The following is a 14651-nucleotide window of genomic DNA, read 5'->3' as shown; positions in this document are numbered from 1 at the left end:
CATTGATATCCACTGACAAGTTGCCACGCCTGAGAGAGAATCATAGTCTGACAAGACCCGAGACCTGACAGCGGGGACAATTGGTTATAGTCAGTGAGATACAGAACAATGTTCTAGACTTTGTAACTAGGTGAAATTTAAAGATGAATATAAGGGAAAGAGGAACTAGCTACACCTCTTTGATGTTACTTGGTGTTTTGTGTAACTTACTGTCGATATTATTATTATTATTATTATTATTATTATTATTATTATTATTATTGCTTGGCCCTCCTTGATACTAGCTTGGGGGAGCTTGGATGCTGATAATATGTATATATGGTCAGTCTCTAGGGCATTGTTCTGCTCGATAAGGCAATGTCACTGTCCCTTGCCTCTGCTAATCATGAGTGGCCTTTAAACCTTTAAACTTGTATCCATAAAATCTGAATTGAAATAAAGATTTTAGCATTATATATATATATATATATATATGTATATATATATATATATATATATATATATATATATATATATATATATGTGTGTGTGTGTGTGTGTGTGTGTGTGTGTGTGTGTGTGTGTGTGTGTAAACATATAAACACTTACATTACTCCTTCAAGCCCAAGGTCCAATTTATTATCCCACGATATCACCTTCAAGTCTTGAGATCTGCATAGAAAGATATCTTTTCAAACAGACGATGTCAGTGAATAGTCATCCTATTCTACTTCACACACACACACACACACACACACACACACACACACACACACACACACACACACACACACACACAATGTTTAAATGCATCCATTTAAATCGAGATTATAAAATATATAACTCCTCGAGTAGTCTGATTGCTACTTCCGCTCTCTGAAAGAAGCGCATCCTGTAAGGTAGAATACGAAGTATTATGAACACGATCCCGATATCACATTGCAAATGATTCATACAGGAAATCTGCCTCGGGTCTCACGGTAATAATCTGCGAAGATTATAAGTTTTCACATGGCTGCATGACTAGAACCTCGAATCATAGACCATAGATATCGTAGGGGCATGCCGTTTAAACCAAGAACTACAGCATCGGGTAGTTGAATCAATAGAACTTCAAAAGTTCAAAGTTGGAGCAAATGCTTTTTTGTTGACCAGGCAGACATGAGTTTTTATAGTTTATATATGACATATTTGTTTTTGACGTTGTTAATAGTTTATATATGACATATCTGTTTTGACGTTGTTACTTTTTTTTTAGATTGATTTATTGTTAATTTATTCTCTTCATTTATTTATTTCCTTATTTCCTTTCCTCACTGGGCTATTTTTCCCTGTTGGAGTCCCTGGGCTTATAGCACTTTGCTTTTCCAACTAGGGTTGTAGCTTGGACAGTAATAATAATAATAATAATCTGTAGGTCTAAAGGTCTGTAGGTCTTGGTTTAAACTCTTTTGGAGGTGATAACAAGGCTTAGCACATTTTGAGGTCTATGTGAAGGATAATATACCTGAAAAATTCATAAGTGTCACATGAAAAATATGTGCGATCGTGTGTGCGAAGTCTCTGAGCGTGGAAAGGACACAGAAAATCCAAACTATTCATTACATAAATCTTCTGCAAGATGAAGTAAGAATGCATGTCTCCTGAAACATAATGGGGTGGGACAAGCTGTCGATGTAAAAAGAAAGTATATATATCCTGTCACGCTGTGCGAAGAGAGAGAGAGAGAGAGAGAGAGAGAGAGAGAGAGAGAGAGAGAGAGAGAGAGAGAGAGAGAGAGAGAGAGAGAGAGAGAGAGAGAGTAGTTATACCCCTGGTGTGAGGTACTACACTTGGAAACCACACTCTCCCACAAATTGCCGAATCAGCTGAGAGATGTTGAATCGGTGTATATGTGTGGAAATACATTTAAATCTTGAGACGTCATTTTTGACAGCTAGGGTAGGCTACACTATATTTTCATACTTACTTTACTATTACTTTTAGGGGTTTATTTCTCGCCCTCCATCAGACACTAAGAGTCTGTTCAGGCGGGCCTTGATGTGTGAAAATAATTTCTTTCCCGGTTATATTTTGCTCTGTATCTTTTCAGTTATTCGCTATCATTTGTATTCAGGCTTAATAGTTTTCTGGTCACTATTATAACACTTTCCAAAGAGATAAGTCTTCAGGTTTTTCTTGAAAGTTGCCACATATTTGCTATTCTTGACATCAAGTGGAAGGTCGTTGAAGAGTCTTGGTGCAGCATAACAGTCGCCTCTGTTGGTGTTATTAGATTATTCTTGTGTTGGTTTAGCACTGGTTCTTGCATTGTTTTATCCAGACAAAGAGAAAATAGGCTTTAAAAGATCCCTCTTCTGATTGCTGTTTCTTTATATATATATATATATATATATATATATATATATATATATATATATATATATATATATATATATATATATATATATATATATAGAACCATGCGTAACAGGATCAGGCCAATGGCCGCTAGTTGGATAAGCCAAACGAAAAGCAAGATCTTTATTTTTCCTTTGAAACTGTCCATTCTTGTGATCACAACAAGTATATCCTTGTGCATTGGTTAATTTTCTTTCTGGCAGTCAAAACGAAGCAAGGGCCTGTGCTGATACAAAACCAGATTAACAATAACACCAACAGATACAATTTGAAATCGTGAAAACCTGTCCATCTCCTGGGAGAGTTCAGTCACCCTCAATCAACGCTCTTCACTTAATGGGGTTATAAATATTTATCACTTTCCATAATTCTAATGATAATATCAGTAAGAATAATCATATTTTGAAATATAAAAAGACTTGGATACTGCACTAATTTCAAGTAAGGAACCCTAAAATATTAGCGATACCTTAATGTAAAAGTTAATTGAGATCTGGTTTTAACTAAATGAAATTAATTAAATGTTCTCTTTTAGATGGTATTAATTTAATCAGTCTTGTAATTCCTAAACAAATAACTAATTTCGTATCAATTGTCCTGAATGTTAAACTTTTGCCTATTCTATAGTTCTTTAACTGGCATCTTCAATTCATCTTATTTATAGCGGTTTTTTTCCTTTTCTATGATTCGAAGCCTTCATTAGAGCTGTTTTTACTATCTCTCTCACAAGAGACTTCATGCGTCTAAGACCAAATATCGGGGAGAGAGAGAGAGAGAGAGAGAGAGAGAGAGAGAGAGAGAGAGAGAGAGAGAGAGAGAGAGAGAGAGAGAGAGAGATTGCTTGACCATGCATCGTAATTTTAATGAAGGTATATTATAGTGAATTATGCAAACAGGTCGAAGGCAGAAATAAACATCCCAATTGTTTATGAAAACAAGCCGTTCTGTAGTTTAAAGCGCAAGTTAATGGAGAGCTAAGAACGTTATCTGAGAGAGAGAGAGAGAGAGAGAGAGAGAGAGAGAGAGAGAGAGAGAGAGAGAGAGAGAGAGAGAGAGAGACGGGGGCCGATAACCACGAAGATAACTCTGTAATACGATAGTAATATGGCAAGGTCTAAGGCATAGATCAATAGATTGTTACCGAGAGTTATCTGTTGAATTAATCAAAGGAAATGCCAGACCTCAAAGGTTAAACCTGGAATTCAACTCTATGCATTCAATTTCGTAATATAGAGATCTTCAGGGACGTAGGCTTCATCTAAAACAATCTTAATAAAATAATGCTTTTGCGCACATCTAAAACAATGTGAATAACGCAATGCTTTTGTTCTCATCTAAAACTATCTGAATAAAATAATGCTTTTGCGCACATCTAAAACAATGTGAATAACGCAATGCTTTTGTTCTCTTCTAAAACTATCTAAATAAAATAATGCTTTTGCGCACATCTAAAACAATCTGAATACCGCAATGCCTTTGTTCTCATCTAAAACTACCTGAATAAAATAATGCTTTTGCGCACATCTTATATAATCTGAATAACGCAATGCTTTTGTTCTCATCTAAAACTACCTGAATAAAATAATGCTTTTGCGCACATCTAAAATAATCTGAATAACGCAATGCTTTTGTTCTCATCTAAAACTACCTGAATAAAATAATGCTTTTGCGCACATCTAAAACAATCTGAATAACGCAATGCTTTTGCTCACATCTAAAACAATCTGAATAAAATAACGATTTTATGGTACCATTAATGGAAGTGTAGTTAATATGTTGCAGGCCTGACTTCTCCGCGTTCATATAAAGCAAGAAAACACAACTGTCAGATGTTAAAATGATACTTTAGAATATGCGAAAACAAATGGTGTGACAACTTGAATGGGTGCTCCATCAAATTTATTAGATCTGAACTTTTTATAACCTAGATTTCCAGAAGTCAATAATTCTAGCAACCGCAGAGAATGTTGTTTTGTACAGCAAGGAGTAGCACAATATTCTGGGATAAATCATTTCCATCATTCCTTTCAGTATTTTGTCTTCATATGGCATAGTTTATTTAGTACAGGATTAGATGGTGTACTCTTACTTTATTTTGTATTGAAGTAATGTATAATTTCCCAAATTAAAATGAGAAAATAAATTGTATTCTACAGAATTTCATTCAAAAGCAGTTTGTTTTCCACTGTAGCTCATTTTTCAACGTCTTGAAATAAAATTGTATTCACTTGATTTAGGTATGACAATAAGATATTCTCTCTCTCTCTCTCTCTCTCTCTCTCTCTCTCTCTCTCTCTCTCTCTCTCTCTCTCTCTCTCTCTCTCTCTCTCTCTCTCTATATATATATATATATATATATATATATATATATGTGTGTGTGTGTGTGTGTGTGTGTGTGTGTGTGTGTGTGTTTGTGTGCATTACACTAAAATTTACTTTAATTGTATCCAACCAAAGGAAATGTTTGTGTTAATCTTTGAGTAGGTGCGTTAAGACAACCACAGAATCAAAGAGAGCATTATGACACTCCACAGTATTTTAATATTCTTTTCACCATAAATAACTTAGATATTGACAGCTCTCTTATACATGATTTATTAATATAAAAATTGTTCTTATCTTATTGCAAGAAAGTTGTGTTCTGTTTTGGATACATATAAGAATTTAAGAAAGCCAATCCTTATGCAAGTTTTGTAATTAATGATTATCAAATTGAAATAATTGCTTTAATTCATTTATATAAATTAATTATTTTGTGTATTTATATGTATTTCTACGTAAATACATCATAAAATAAAATTTAACAACAATTAACGTCAATAATACACCTGTCCACGTAAGTGTCACAAACCTAGTTGTTTTGCTCTTCATCTTGGCAGCCTTAAAGCTTTAAGTTAGTACACACTGAGGTGTAAATTTGTACCAAGGTCAGGTCACACCGTCTTATCTGCTTTGATAGCGATTTCCATTGCCTGTAACGTTATTAATGTGCATCACTGAAGCCATTTTGAAAGGCTTTGTCATATTCCCCGTGTTTCAGAGACCCCAGTTGAGTGAGTCATCGAACGACATTCTTAGAAACTGGTGATTGACCGAAAAAGGTTTTTTTAAAACAATTTCTTTTTATTAGTGTGTGTTATCCAAAGTGATTTTGTTTATCGTATAATTTGCATATTTTGTACATTTCATGTTGGTGTACTTGCGTTTGATTGTGTGTTATTGCCGAAACTGTTCTCGTTTGGTAGAGGTACCTTAGGCAAGTTAGGCAACCTTAGACTGACAGTTTCCTACGGTAGGTTATCCCGAGGTTGAAATTAATATATTTAAGCTTAAAATAATGGTAATTTACAGTGTTAATTCAGTTATTGGATCCGTGTTACATTTTTCCCCTAGTGTTACTTTGATAAGGGTATTCTATCTTCAGCCCTATTCATATACCCTAAAGTATTAGTCGGTCAACCCTATAGGTGTTTACATAATGTATGGTAGTGCCATAACTGTCATGAGAGCCTTTGTATATCAGCGGCCAGTTCCTTCAGCTTGCATAAACTTGCCCCCCCTAACGTAGTGTGCAGGCTGTGTCCTTACCTACTTACGTAAGGTGGGGTTGACGCCCCCTGCGACCCCCCCCTTACACTGCCATAATCTTAGTCGGCCGTTACAGTTTCTTACAGTTACCATACATACAGGTGGCTGCTATCGCGCGTCTTGTTCTTATTCATCGAGTATCATAAGTATCCCTGACTGCCTAAATTTAGCCCAACGTAGCCTAGCTTAAGAATACTGTAAGCTTATAGACTTCCTACACTGTAGCATAGCCTGTATCCTGTATTTTACAGCTTGTTATATAGGCCAATGGTGGTGAAGTAATTAGCCTCGCCTTTCTGTCAAAAGAGGTAATAAAGCCTATATGATTAAATTGCACTTCAATTGGGGTAAATATATATTGTTTACAATATTTTACCAGTTAACTTTTTACTTACACCTTACGTTTGATATAAGAAAATACGGTTTTATTGCAGGACAGTGCAATATTAGTTAGGATATTAGAACTTGCAAAAATGAATAGATCTTTGCAAATACATTATTTTGGATCCCATATACTACTGTCAGAAACCACTTTTAATGAAGTTATGGATTTTAGTACAAAAAAAACTTGTTTTTTGCAAGATTTTTAGACATTTTAATGTGTATTTAAAGGTATTTCAAACTATATTGATGAGTATACGTAGCACAAACCCATAGCATCTTTATTATGGTAGTCGACCCACCATAACTCAAAAACTAGGATTTCCATCAAAAATTGATATGAAAAAAAGTAAAAAACCATAAAATACACAAAGTAACAATCGTATTTTTTCCAAACGCTTTATTGCACTATTCTGAGACATTATCAAAAATAGCATGCAAGAATATACTACTGGTATGTAAATATGAGATCACCCTAGCTTAGGTTAGGTTAGAAGACATTCTTGTTACAGTTGTCATATTTTCAGTTTTGCGTTCTTGTTATTATTGACTTTATGTATTTCATATGGAAGTGCTGTGCAAGAATGTGTCCATATCATATCTACAATGACTATTTTTTTACTGTAACTGCGCTATATTTCACTTTTACTTTTTTGTTCCTACACATACAGCTTTATACAAATAATTCGTCCTTTAAAGTAGGGATATGTTTTCAGTGGCATTAAAATGCTTGTTGAATTGTTATAATGTTGTTGGTTAATGACAGGAAGTATGAGGTCAAAGCCCCACCCACCAGCCTTTCACAGAATAGCCAATTTTTTCCTTTGGCTGAAGCACACTGTCCTTCTCTCTAGATTGTTGGTTCTTTTCTTATGTCCATTTGTGTTAAGCATTGCTTTGCTTTAGAATTTTTATGAGTGGTCTCGTTTGTAAGCGGAAGCTCACTTTAAGGTAAGCTGTGGTGAAGTGTGTTTTGTTCCTTTATGGATACAACCTTCGAAACTCCATGTGTTGTATATTTTGTGCAGGGGGGACTATAAGCATTCCCCTCCTCCTTTGGAGAGTTATTCTCACGCCTCCAATCAGGAAGACAATGAACTCAGAGCGTAATTTAACTCTCTTTAGTGATAGTTTCTCTACTCTGCACGTATTGTAGGTACCCAACTAGGCCTGAGTGTTACTCTTGACTGCATGCCTGATAGTAAAAGTTATTTGTTCGGTGGGCTTATGTGACACCGACAGTTCCCTGGATGATGATATTTGCGTTGCAGTGTCAGTGAGTGTTCCCAGTGCTGCCCTTGTGACAAAACCCCCTGTGTAGTGATTTGTGTTGTGATAGTAAGGAAGGATGGTTGGCAAGGGAAGGTGAATTCACCGTCTCTCTCCCGCCTCTACCAATCACTTTTCTCTCCTCCACTTCCTTCGTCTGACATTTTCTCGTAAGAAGATGGCAAAGAAGATTGTTGCATGGGAAAGTCTTTTGCTCAAAGTTCCTTGGGACTTAGTTTTCGATTTCCTCCTTTGGGAACGAATGATGGGACACTCTCGCCATCTAGCACCATGTGGTCAGTCAAGCGAGAGTGGAACAGTTTTCCAATGACTGCTGGTGATCCAGGAGTAGGTGAGCGGTCCTACTTGGACCTAACCTTAGAACCTTAGCCCAATGGAGGGTGGGAGCATATAAACCTGCCTATATTATTGCGATCACAATATCAACAATTGTTCCTTACCTTAGTGGCTGACACCTTTGGAATTAGTAAGCAATGTTGAGCACATTGTTACAGCCACTGCAGTTTCATCAGTTACTGGTGAAGGGTCCTACCTGGTCCGATCTCTGTCACCATACAATAGGGTAAAAAGGGTATCGTTCACTCTACCACCTCGTGGTAATACAAAGCTCACAAATAATCTGTTATGTTTGGGGGTGTCTTAACAACCCAATAAACAAAAGGCTTCTGATTGCGCATAATTTTTTTTAACACTAATTTTATCATTTTTTTCCTTGTGATAGTTTTTATTTCTTAGCTTGTTAATTGACAATAAACTTTTTCTTTTCAGTGTGAGGTTGAATGATGCGTGATTTATATAATGCCTTGCCACTCCCTGATGATCGTCCAATTACAGCAGTATGTGTAGTAGAAGAACTCTCTGGCTGTCCTCCAAATTATACAACAGTATGTATTTTTTGTTCATTTTATGCAGTCCACTAGCTATTTAAGTGACAATTTTAATTCGTGCATTCAGATTGAATTTTACTTAAAAAGTTGTTTGATCTCATTCCAAGAGTACAAAAGTAGTCTTGTTACATCTCCAGTTGTTCTGAAATGAGTACTGTATTCGTTGAAAACATGTGTAAAGTATTTAGGGTAATTCATAAATATAGTAGTTTAATATAGTGATTGTTTGAAACTCCATAACATTTATACTGAAACGGTCAGTAGGGTAAGTGGTGGCTATGTATATAAAACAAAATGTTACTTTCTTTCTTAGTATTTTAGATATTTAATAATAAGCAAAGTAGCCACATGGTTAAATTTTCTTCCAAATATAATGATCATTATCCAAAATTTCAACCAGTTATTGAATTCAAACCTTGAAAATTCATGCGAAATACAGTATATACTGTATATGCATATACTTCATATATTATTGTTTATTTTTAATGATGGTATTTAATTGTACGCTGAGTCGTTTTTTTTTTTTTTTTTCCTTTGTTATAACATCACATTCCCATGCTAGCCAGCTTACCAGGGAAGATTCTTGACAGATGCAAATACGTATGTTCATTTTTCCATAGGTTTCAAAGACCCATGACCAGGACATTGATGCAGATCTTTACAAAGATGGTTTCTTCAGGAGAGTCACTCGGTATCTTTGCCACAGCAAGACAGAAGGCTACATGGGTTATGTGGTTGAACATGTTGTCATTGTCAATGATAGAGACTCGAGGCCAGCTGGTTACACAATTGTTGAGCAAACAATTGATACAAGTAAGTTTCAGGCTCTTTATGAAGAGTATTTTTTTTTTAAAAAGAGTAGCTTTAAACATTGTCAGAAGCATATGTAGTAAAAGTACCGTGTTTGTTCCGCTTTTATCCAAGTGTGTTATCGGAAATAATACATTTCTAAATCATATAAAGCACAATGATTCTTTTAATTTACCTGTTTCTTATTTCTCACCGTTTTTGAAAATTTGCTAAGACTTCATATATTAGAATTTAGTTACAAAACTATTTTGCATCAAGTGATTATTATATACAGTATTCTTATTTTTGACATGTTATACGGTCATCCCTGTTGATAAGAAATGGATGTTACATCCTTTCACCTGAGGAGAAAAATCTGTGTAATTTTACAATTTCTTTTGACTGCCCCTTTTTTGATAAACAATAGTCATTGAGTCTAGATTCTCTCATTGTAGTTATGTATTAATTTTCTATCCTAGATGTATAGGGTGGTTCTGTGTATTGTCATTTGTGTTAAGGCATCATATTTTTTTCCTAGGTCAAAAGGCATTCAAGAAAAAGCAGCTCTGTTATAAACAAGTCCCTCGAAATATGGCAACTCAGACAATTACCGATATAATTATATTAAGTCGATCAAAAGTAGCACCGGAAGGGTTCTCTTTAGTAGGTGAAATGAATGGCCTGTGTATTTGTATCAAACCTGGTCCTGCTCCTACACCGCAATACAATAAGCCAGGTCAGACGTCATCTGCGCTGCCATATAGGTAAGATTCATTTGGTTGTTATTTATGAGTTTTCAATTTGACATTGAAATCACTGCTCATGTAACAAGAATTGAAAAAAGTAAACATGAAAGCTTTATAGATTAAATGCCCAAACTTGTGGGCCTAACTTATCCCTATCCTGCCAAGGTATCTGTCACACTTTCTAATATTTTATGCAAAAGTGTCTGGCAATGCTTGTCTACCTTCACTACTTTTTGTTTGAGACATTTCTCATAAATGCATGGACTTATATTCCTTGGAACTATTAGTTGTAATGGACTAGGTTTTATATGTCGTGGAAGAAGTGGGGATCATAATATCTGCTGCTTCATAATTCATCTTCCTTTTTCATTCATGCCACTATCAAGAAATTTAAATATATTGGGTTATTGATTCAATACCTTACATTGCTAATTAGTGGCCTTTTACAATTCTGGAAGACACTTGCCTCTTATTTTACAATTACATAGATCTACACAATGCAAACTTTAGGCCATACTGATATTATGAAAAGCTGACCAGAGACATCTTTTCTGATTCCTTACAGTGATCCAGGCATACCTTAACATTAGGCACTCAACATATTTGCTATCCAATTGAATAGCTATGCCGCCTCTTTGGAGGATAGTGCCATGTGTGCCCCTCACATGTTGTGCTGTAGGAATGACTTAAGGGTGCAGCATTCTTTTGGACCATATTATTATTATTATTATTATTATTATTATTATTATTATTATTACTACTACTATTACTATTACTAGCTAAGCTACAACTCTAGTTGTAAAAGCAGCATGCTATAAGCCCAATGGCTCCAACAGGGAACAATAGACTAGTGAGAAAAGGAATTAAGGAAATAAATAAGCTTATGTTTTATATTCTTGTGCTTCACCTGTGTTCCAGCTTCTTTCTTGTCTCTTTTCAAACCCCTTCTAATTTTTACTTCATAGCGTAACTACAGGGTTTTGTCAGTTGCACTTGTGGTGTGAATGCCCTCACAGGCCCTAGTGCTAATCTTTATAGTCCAAATTCATAAATCTATTCCAAATAACTATTCTGGCAAATGAATGATAACTAGGTTTATTGTGAAGTTGTTTCTATGACCAAAGTTTTTTCATAAGTCACTTAATAGAATAATAAAAGGCCTTCTCCCAGCCCTTACAGTCTTGCGGATATATAAAATTTACAGAAAAAGGGTAGTTATTAGACAAGACAAACTTTACCTGGGATGTAAGTAGGCCTTCTTTCTGAAAAACTGAACACTGATGAACCTGGGAATGTTCAGAATAGGTATACAGGCATAAATACCAAGTTTTAATGAAGAACTTTGTTACAGTTTTATAGTACTGTACTGTACAATGTTACTAGTAGTTAAGGTTAAACTGTACCATACAAGACTACTGATAATTGAAATTTTTATCCCATTGTTGTTTGAAGTCAATATATTTGTAGGCAAATTCAAGTTTAGAATTTTAACTTCATTTTTTACCGTTAATAAAGATTATAAATTTATCTTTCTATTGCTTTTCATAGCGTGAATCCCAATGGAAGAGGAAGTATCGGCGGAGGAGTTGGAGGTGGGGGAGGAGGAGGAGGTCTATATCCAGGATTAGGTCCTGCTCGACCAGCACCTGCTCCACCTGGTGGTAGTATTATGGGTCCAAGTCCCGGTCCACCATTACCTCCCAGAAACCCACCTGCGTATGCTTCGCCAACGCATCCAAGTCATAGCACCAGCACTCTGTATGGCCCTGGACATTCTGGTAAGCTAAACTATGAGTTGTACTGAAGTGATAAATTGGTAGTTTTAACCCTTTTACCCCCAAAGGACGTACTGGTACATTTCACAAAACTCATCCCTTTACCCCTATGGACGTACCGGTACGTCCTTGCAAAAAAATGCTAAAAAAAATGTTCATTTTCATTTTTTTTTATAATTTTTTGAGAAAATTCAGGCATTTTCCAAGAGAATGAGACCAACCTGACCTCTCTATGACAAAAATTAAGGCTGTTAGAGCAATTAAAAAAAAATATACTGCAAAAAGTGCTGGGGAAAAAATAACCCCTAGGGGTAAAGGGTTGGAAATTTCCAAAGAGCTTGGGGGTAAAAGGGTTAAGTGGTTACCATAAAAGTAAAAAGATTTTAGTTATACTGTAGTTTCAAATAAGGTATAGCAAGCAGTTGCATATTGCAAATACAAAATGGTTCTTGTTTCTTAAGGTTCTTTCTCCCCCACACTTTCTCTTATGGTTTATTGTGAATTGTGATATTAGCAATATTTATCCAGAAGTTCTGTAAATACAGGTTGAAAACATGCAGTCTGTGTCCTATTGGAAAACCCAGTCAATTTTGAAGAACATTTTTAAAATCGGGTAGATTTCAAGTAGGGCAGGTTTTTTTTTTTTTTTTTTTTTTTTTTTTTTTTTTTTTTTTTTTTTTTTTTTTTTTTTTTTTTTTTTTTTTTTTTTTTTTTTGCATGAATTTGAAAAACAAAATATCTAAAAGACCAAACAAACTTTCACATTGAGTCCAAATCACAGTCACATCATCTCCAGACAAGCTACTATGAAATTCATAAGGCAAAGAAAATAATTATAGGTAAAAGTAACGATGTGAACTACCATTATTAGTAACTACCGAGCTCATTCTGTTTGTTATATGAGGACCGTCTGTTTGTGTGATCATACTCTACTTTGCTTCGACTATTCATAATTTATGATTTATGTGAATTCATATTTCCTGAATGTATACAAATCTTTTGCCCATCAGAATACAGATGTGTCTTCAGCTGCACTGGAACTGCCACAGAATTGTTAACCCTCCCATGATAAAACTTTTTAATACTGCATAGCCCCATACTGGATAACCCCCCCCCCAAAAAAAAAAAAAAAAAAAAAAAAAAAAAAAAAAAACAAAGACAGAAAAGTTGCATGATACTGGGAACAAAATAGTGTGTAATATGAAATGTTTATAAATGACAAGGGACAATTGGGTACTCATCCGCTACATAAGTAGTTGAGTTCTGCAGCTGGAGTCAGGTGTCCGTGTTTGGATGCAGAACCTACATGAGTATGGTTGCTGAGCTTTTGGTTCGTTTCCAAAAAATTCTATACTATCATATATCTTATTCCCTACATTTTGGTTATTTTGATTCCAAACGGTCAAAATTGTGTTCATTTTCTGTTTCCTAATTATTATTGCTATAAAGTTAATCTCTCATACCATTGTATGGTTGCCTATTGTAACATTATCAAGGAATGGGAGAAATCTATATAATGTATATCTAGATATCTATTGCTACTCAGGCATTTTGGAAATATGGGTGTATTCAGGCGAATGTTAGTTGACCAATAACACTCGCCCGATGTTTGTGTACAAAATGGTCAAAGCCAAAAAAGGGATTTTGACGTAGGAAAAATCTATTTCTGGGCGGGAGACCCGTGCTCAAAATGGTCTGAGCCTTAAACACCATCATCTCTTGGTGTGTTCCTCAGCGCAGTCTAATTCAATGAATTAGGATTTTGATACCATGTACCACGCTTAGTCGATCATATAAGTCACTTAGGGATGATGTGCTTTCCTTTTATGGCGATAGTAAGTTTGGTGGTACCTCAACCTTCTTCATCTGCTGAGAAACTCCCTTTTTTTATTTTCATCGTAAATTGTGATTGAAGTTCAATATGATTGATGAATTTGAGAACCAACTTATTTTTTTTTTATATAAAACCCTTTTTTTCATAAGCCCCATCAATCATATAAAGTGCTCAGCTCCTTTCCTATCACTTTCACCATTTTATATCTAATTTACAATGAAGAGATAATTAAAAGTAGGTGAGGAGATAGTTATTACCTAATAATGAATCAAACATTCATGCAAGCTTGAATGTCAGTTCCTAGCCCTTCAGTATGTTTCTATGAATGTTCAGATTGCAAATGAAAGCTGTATAACTTATGTATTTTTATAGAAAATACCCTTGCTTTATAAAGATGCTACTATCTGTATTATACTTTTATTAGATCGCATTTCTAGTGACGATATGAGTAACTAGAGATAAGTACGGAAAGACCTCAACTTAGAAACTTAACCCTTTTACCCCCAAAGGACGTACTGGTACGTTTCACAAAACTCACCCCTTTACCCCCGTGGACGTACCGGTACGTCCTTGCAAACAACTTCTATTTACATTTTTTTTTTGCATATTTTTTATTATTTTTTTTTTGAGAAACTTCAGGCATTTTCCAAGAGAATGAGACCAACCTGACCTCAATGTGATGAAAATTAAGGCTGTTAGAGCAATTTAAAAAAATATAATGCAAAATGTACTTGAAAAAAAATAACCCCTTGGGGTTAAGGGTTGGAAAGGTCCAAATAGCCTGGGGGTAAAAGGATTAATAGATTCCAGAAACTGTTTGCGATTCAAATATTTTGCAAGTTGAATTTTGTTAAATTTTGTCCTTAGGGTAGGCTTCACCTGACAGACATACCTACAATCTTCAGCTGCAAAGGTCAACAAATAGTCCTATTTCATATTGCAAATGTCGTTTGCTTGCTGGCTTCAATTATATGATATTGTT

The 14651-nt window shown here is 35.0% G+C and overlaps 1 protein-coding gene across 6 annotated transcripts in view; it reads left to right on the top strand.

Annotated features, from left to right (window-relative positions):
• Window positions 1-5222: 5222 nt before the first annotated feature.
• Window positions 5223-14651, top strand: part of Mvb12 (multivesicular body subunit 12-like Mvb12) — a 28653-nt gene continuing 19224 nt past the window's right edge. Inside the window, exons 1-5 of one of the 6 annotated variants that reach the window (XM_068367619.1) lie at window positions 5223-5272; window positions 8407-8522; window positions 9146-9338; window positions 9853-10078; window positions 11609-11838. In XM_068367619.1, coding sequence (XP_068223720.1) covers window positions 8418-8522; window positions 9146-9338; window positions 9853-10078; window positions 11609-11838 — 754 coding nt within the window. In that variant the 5' untranslated portion in view covers window positions 5223-5272; window positions 8407-8417. Of the gene's footprint in view, window positions 5481-5532; window positions 5672-8406; window positions 8523-9145; window positions 9339-9852; window positions 10079-11608; window positions 11839-14651 lie in introns of those variants that run through there. The other 5 variants (XM_068367620.1, XM_068367621.1, XM_068367618.1 and 2 more) reach the window with 5 other exon arrangements.

The sequence above is a fragment of the Palaemon carinicauda genome, chromosome 45, assembly GCF_036898095.1.
Source record: "Palaemon carinicauda isolate YSFRI2023 chromosome 45, ASM3689809v2, whole genome shotgun sequence".
NCBI classification, from domain to species: domain Eukaryota; kingdom Metazoa; phylum Arthropoda; class Malacostraca; order Decapoda; family Palaemonidae; genus Palaemon; species Palaemon carinicauda.
The sequence above is the reverse complement of the archived record's forward strand: the minus strand, read 5'-3'. Positions and strand labels throughout refer to the sequence as shown.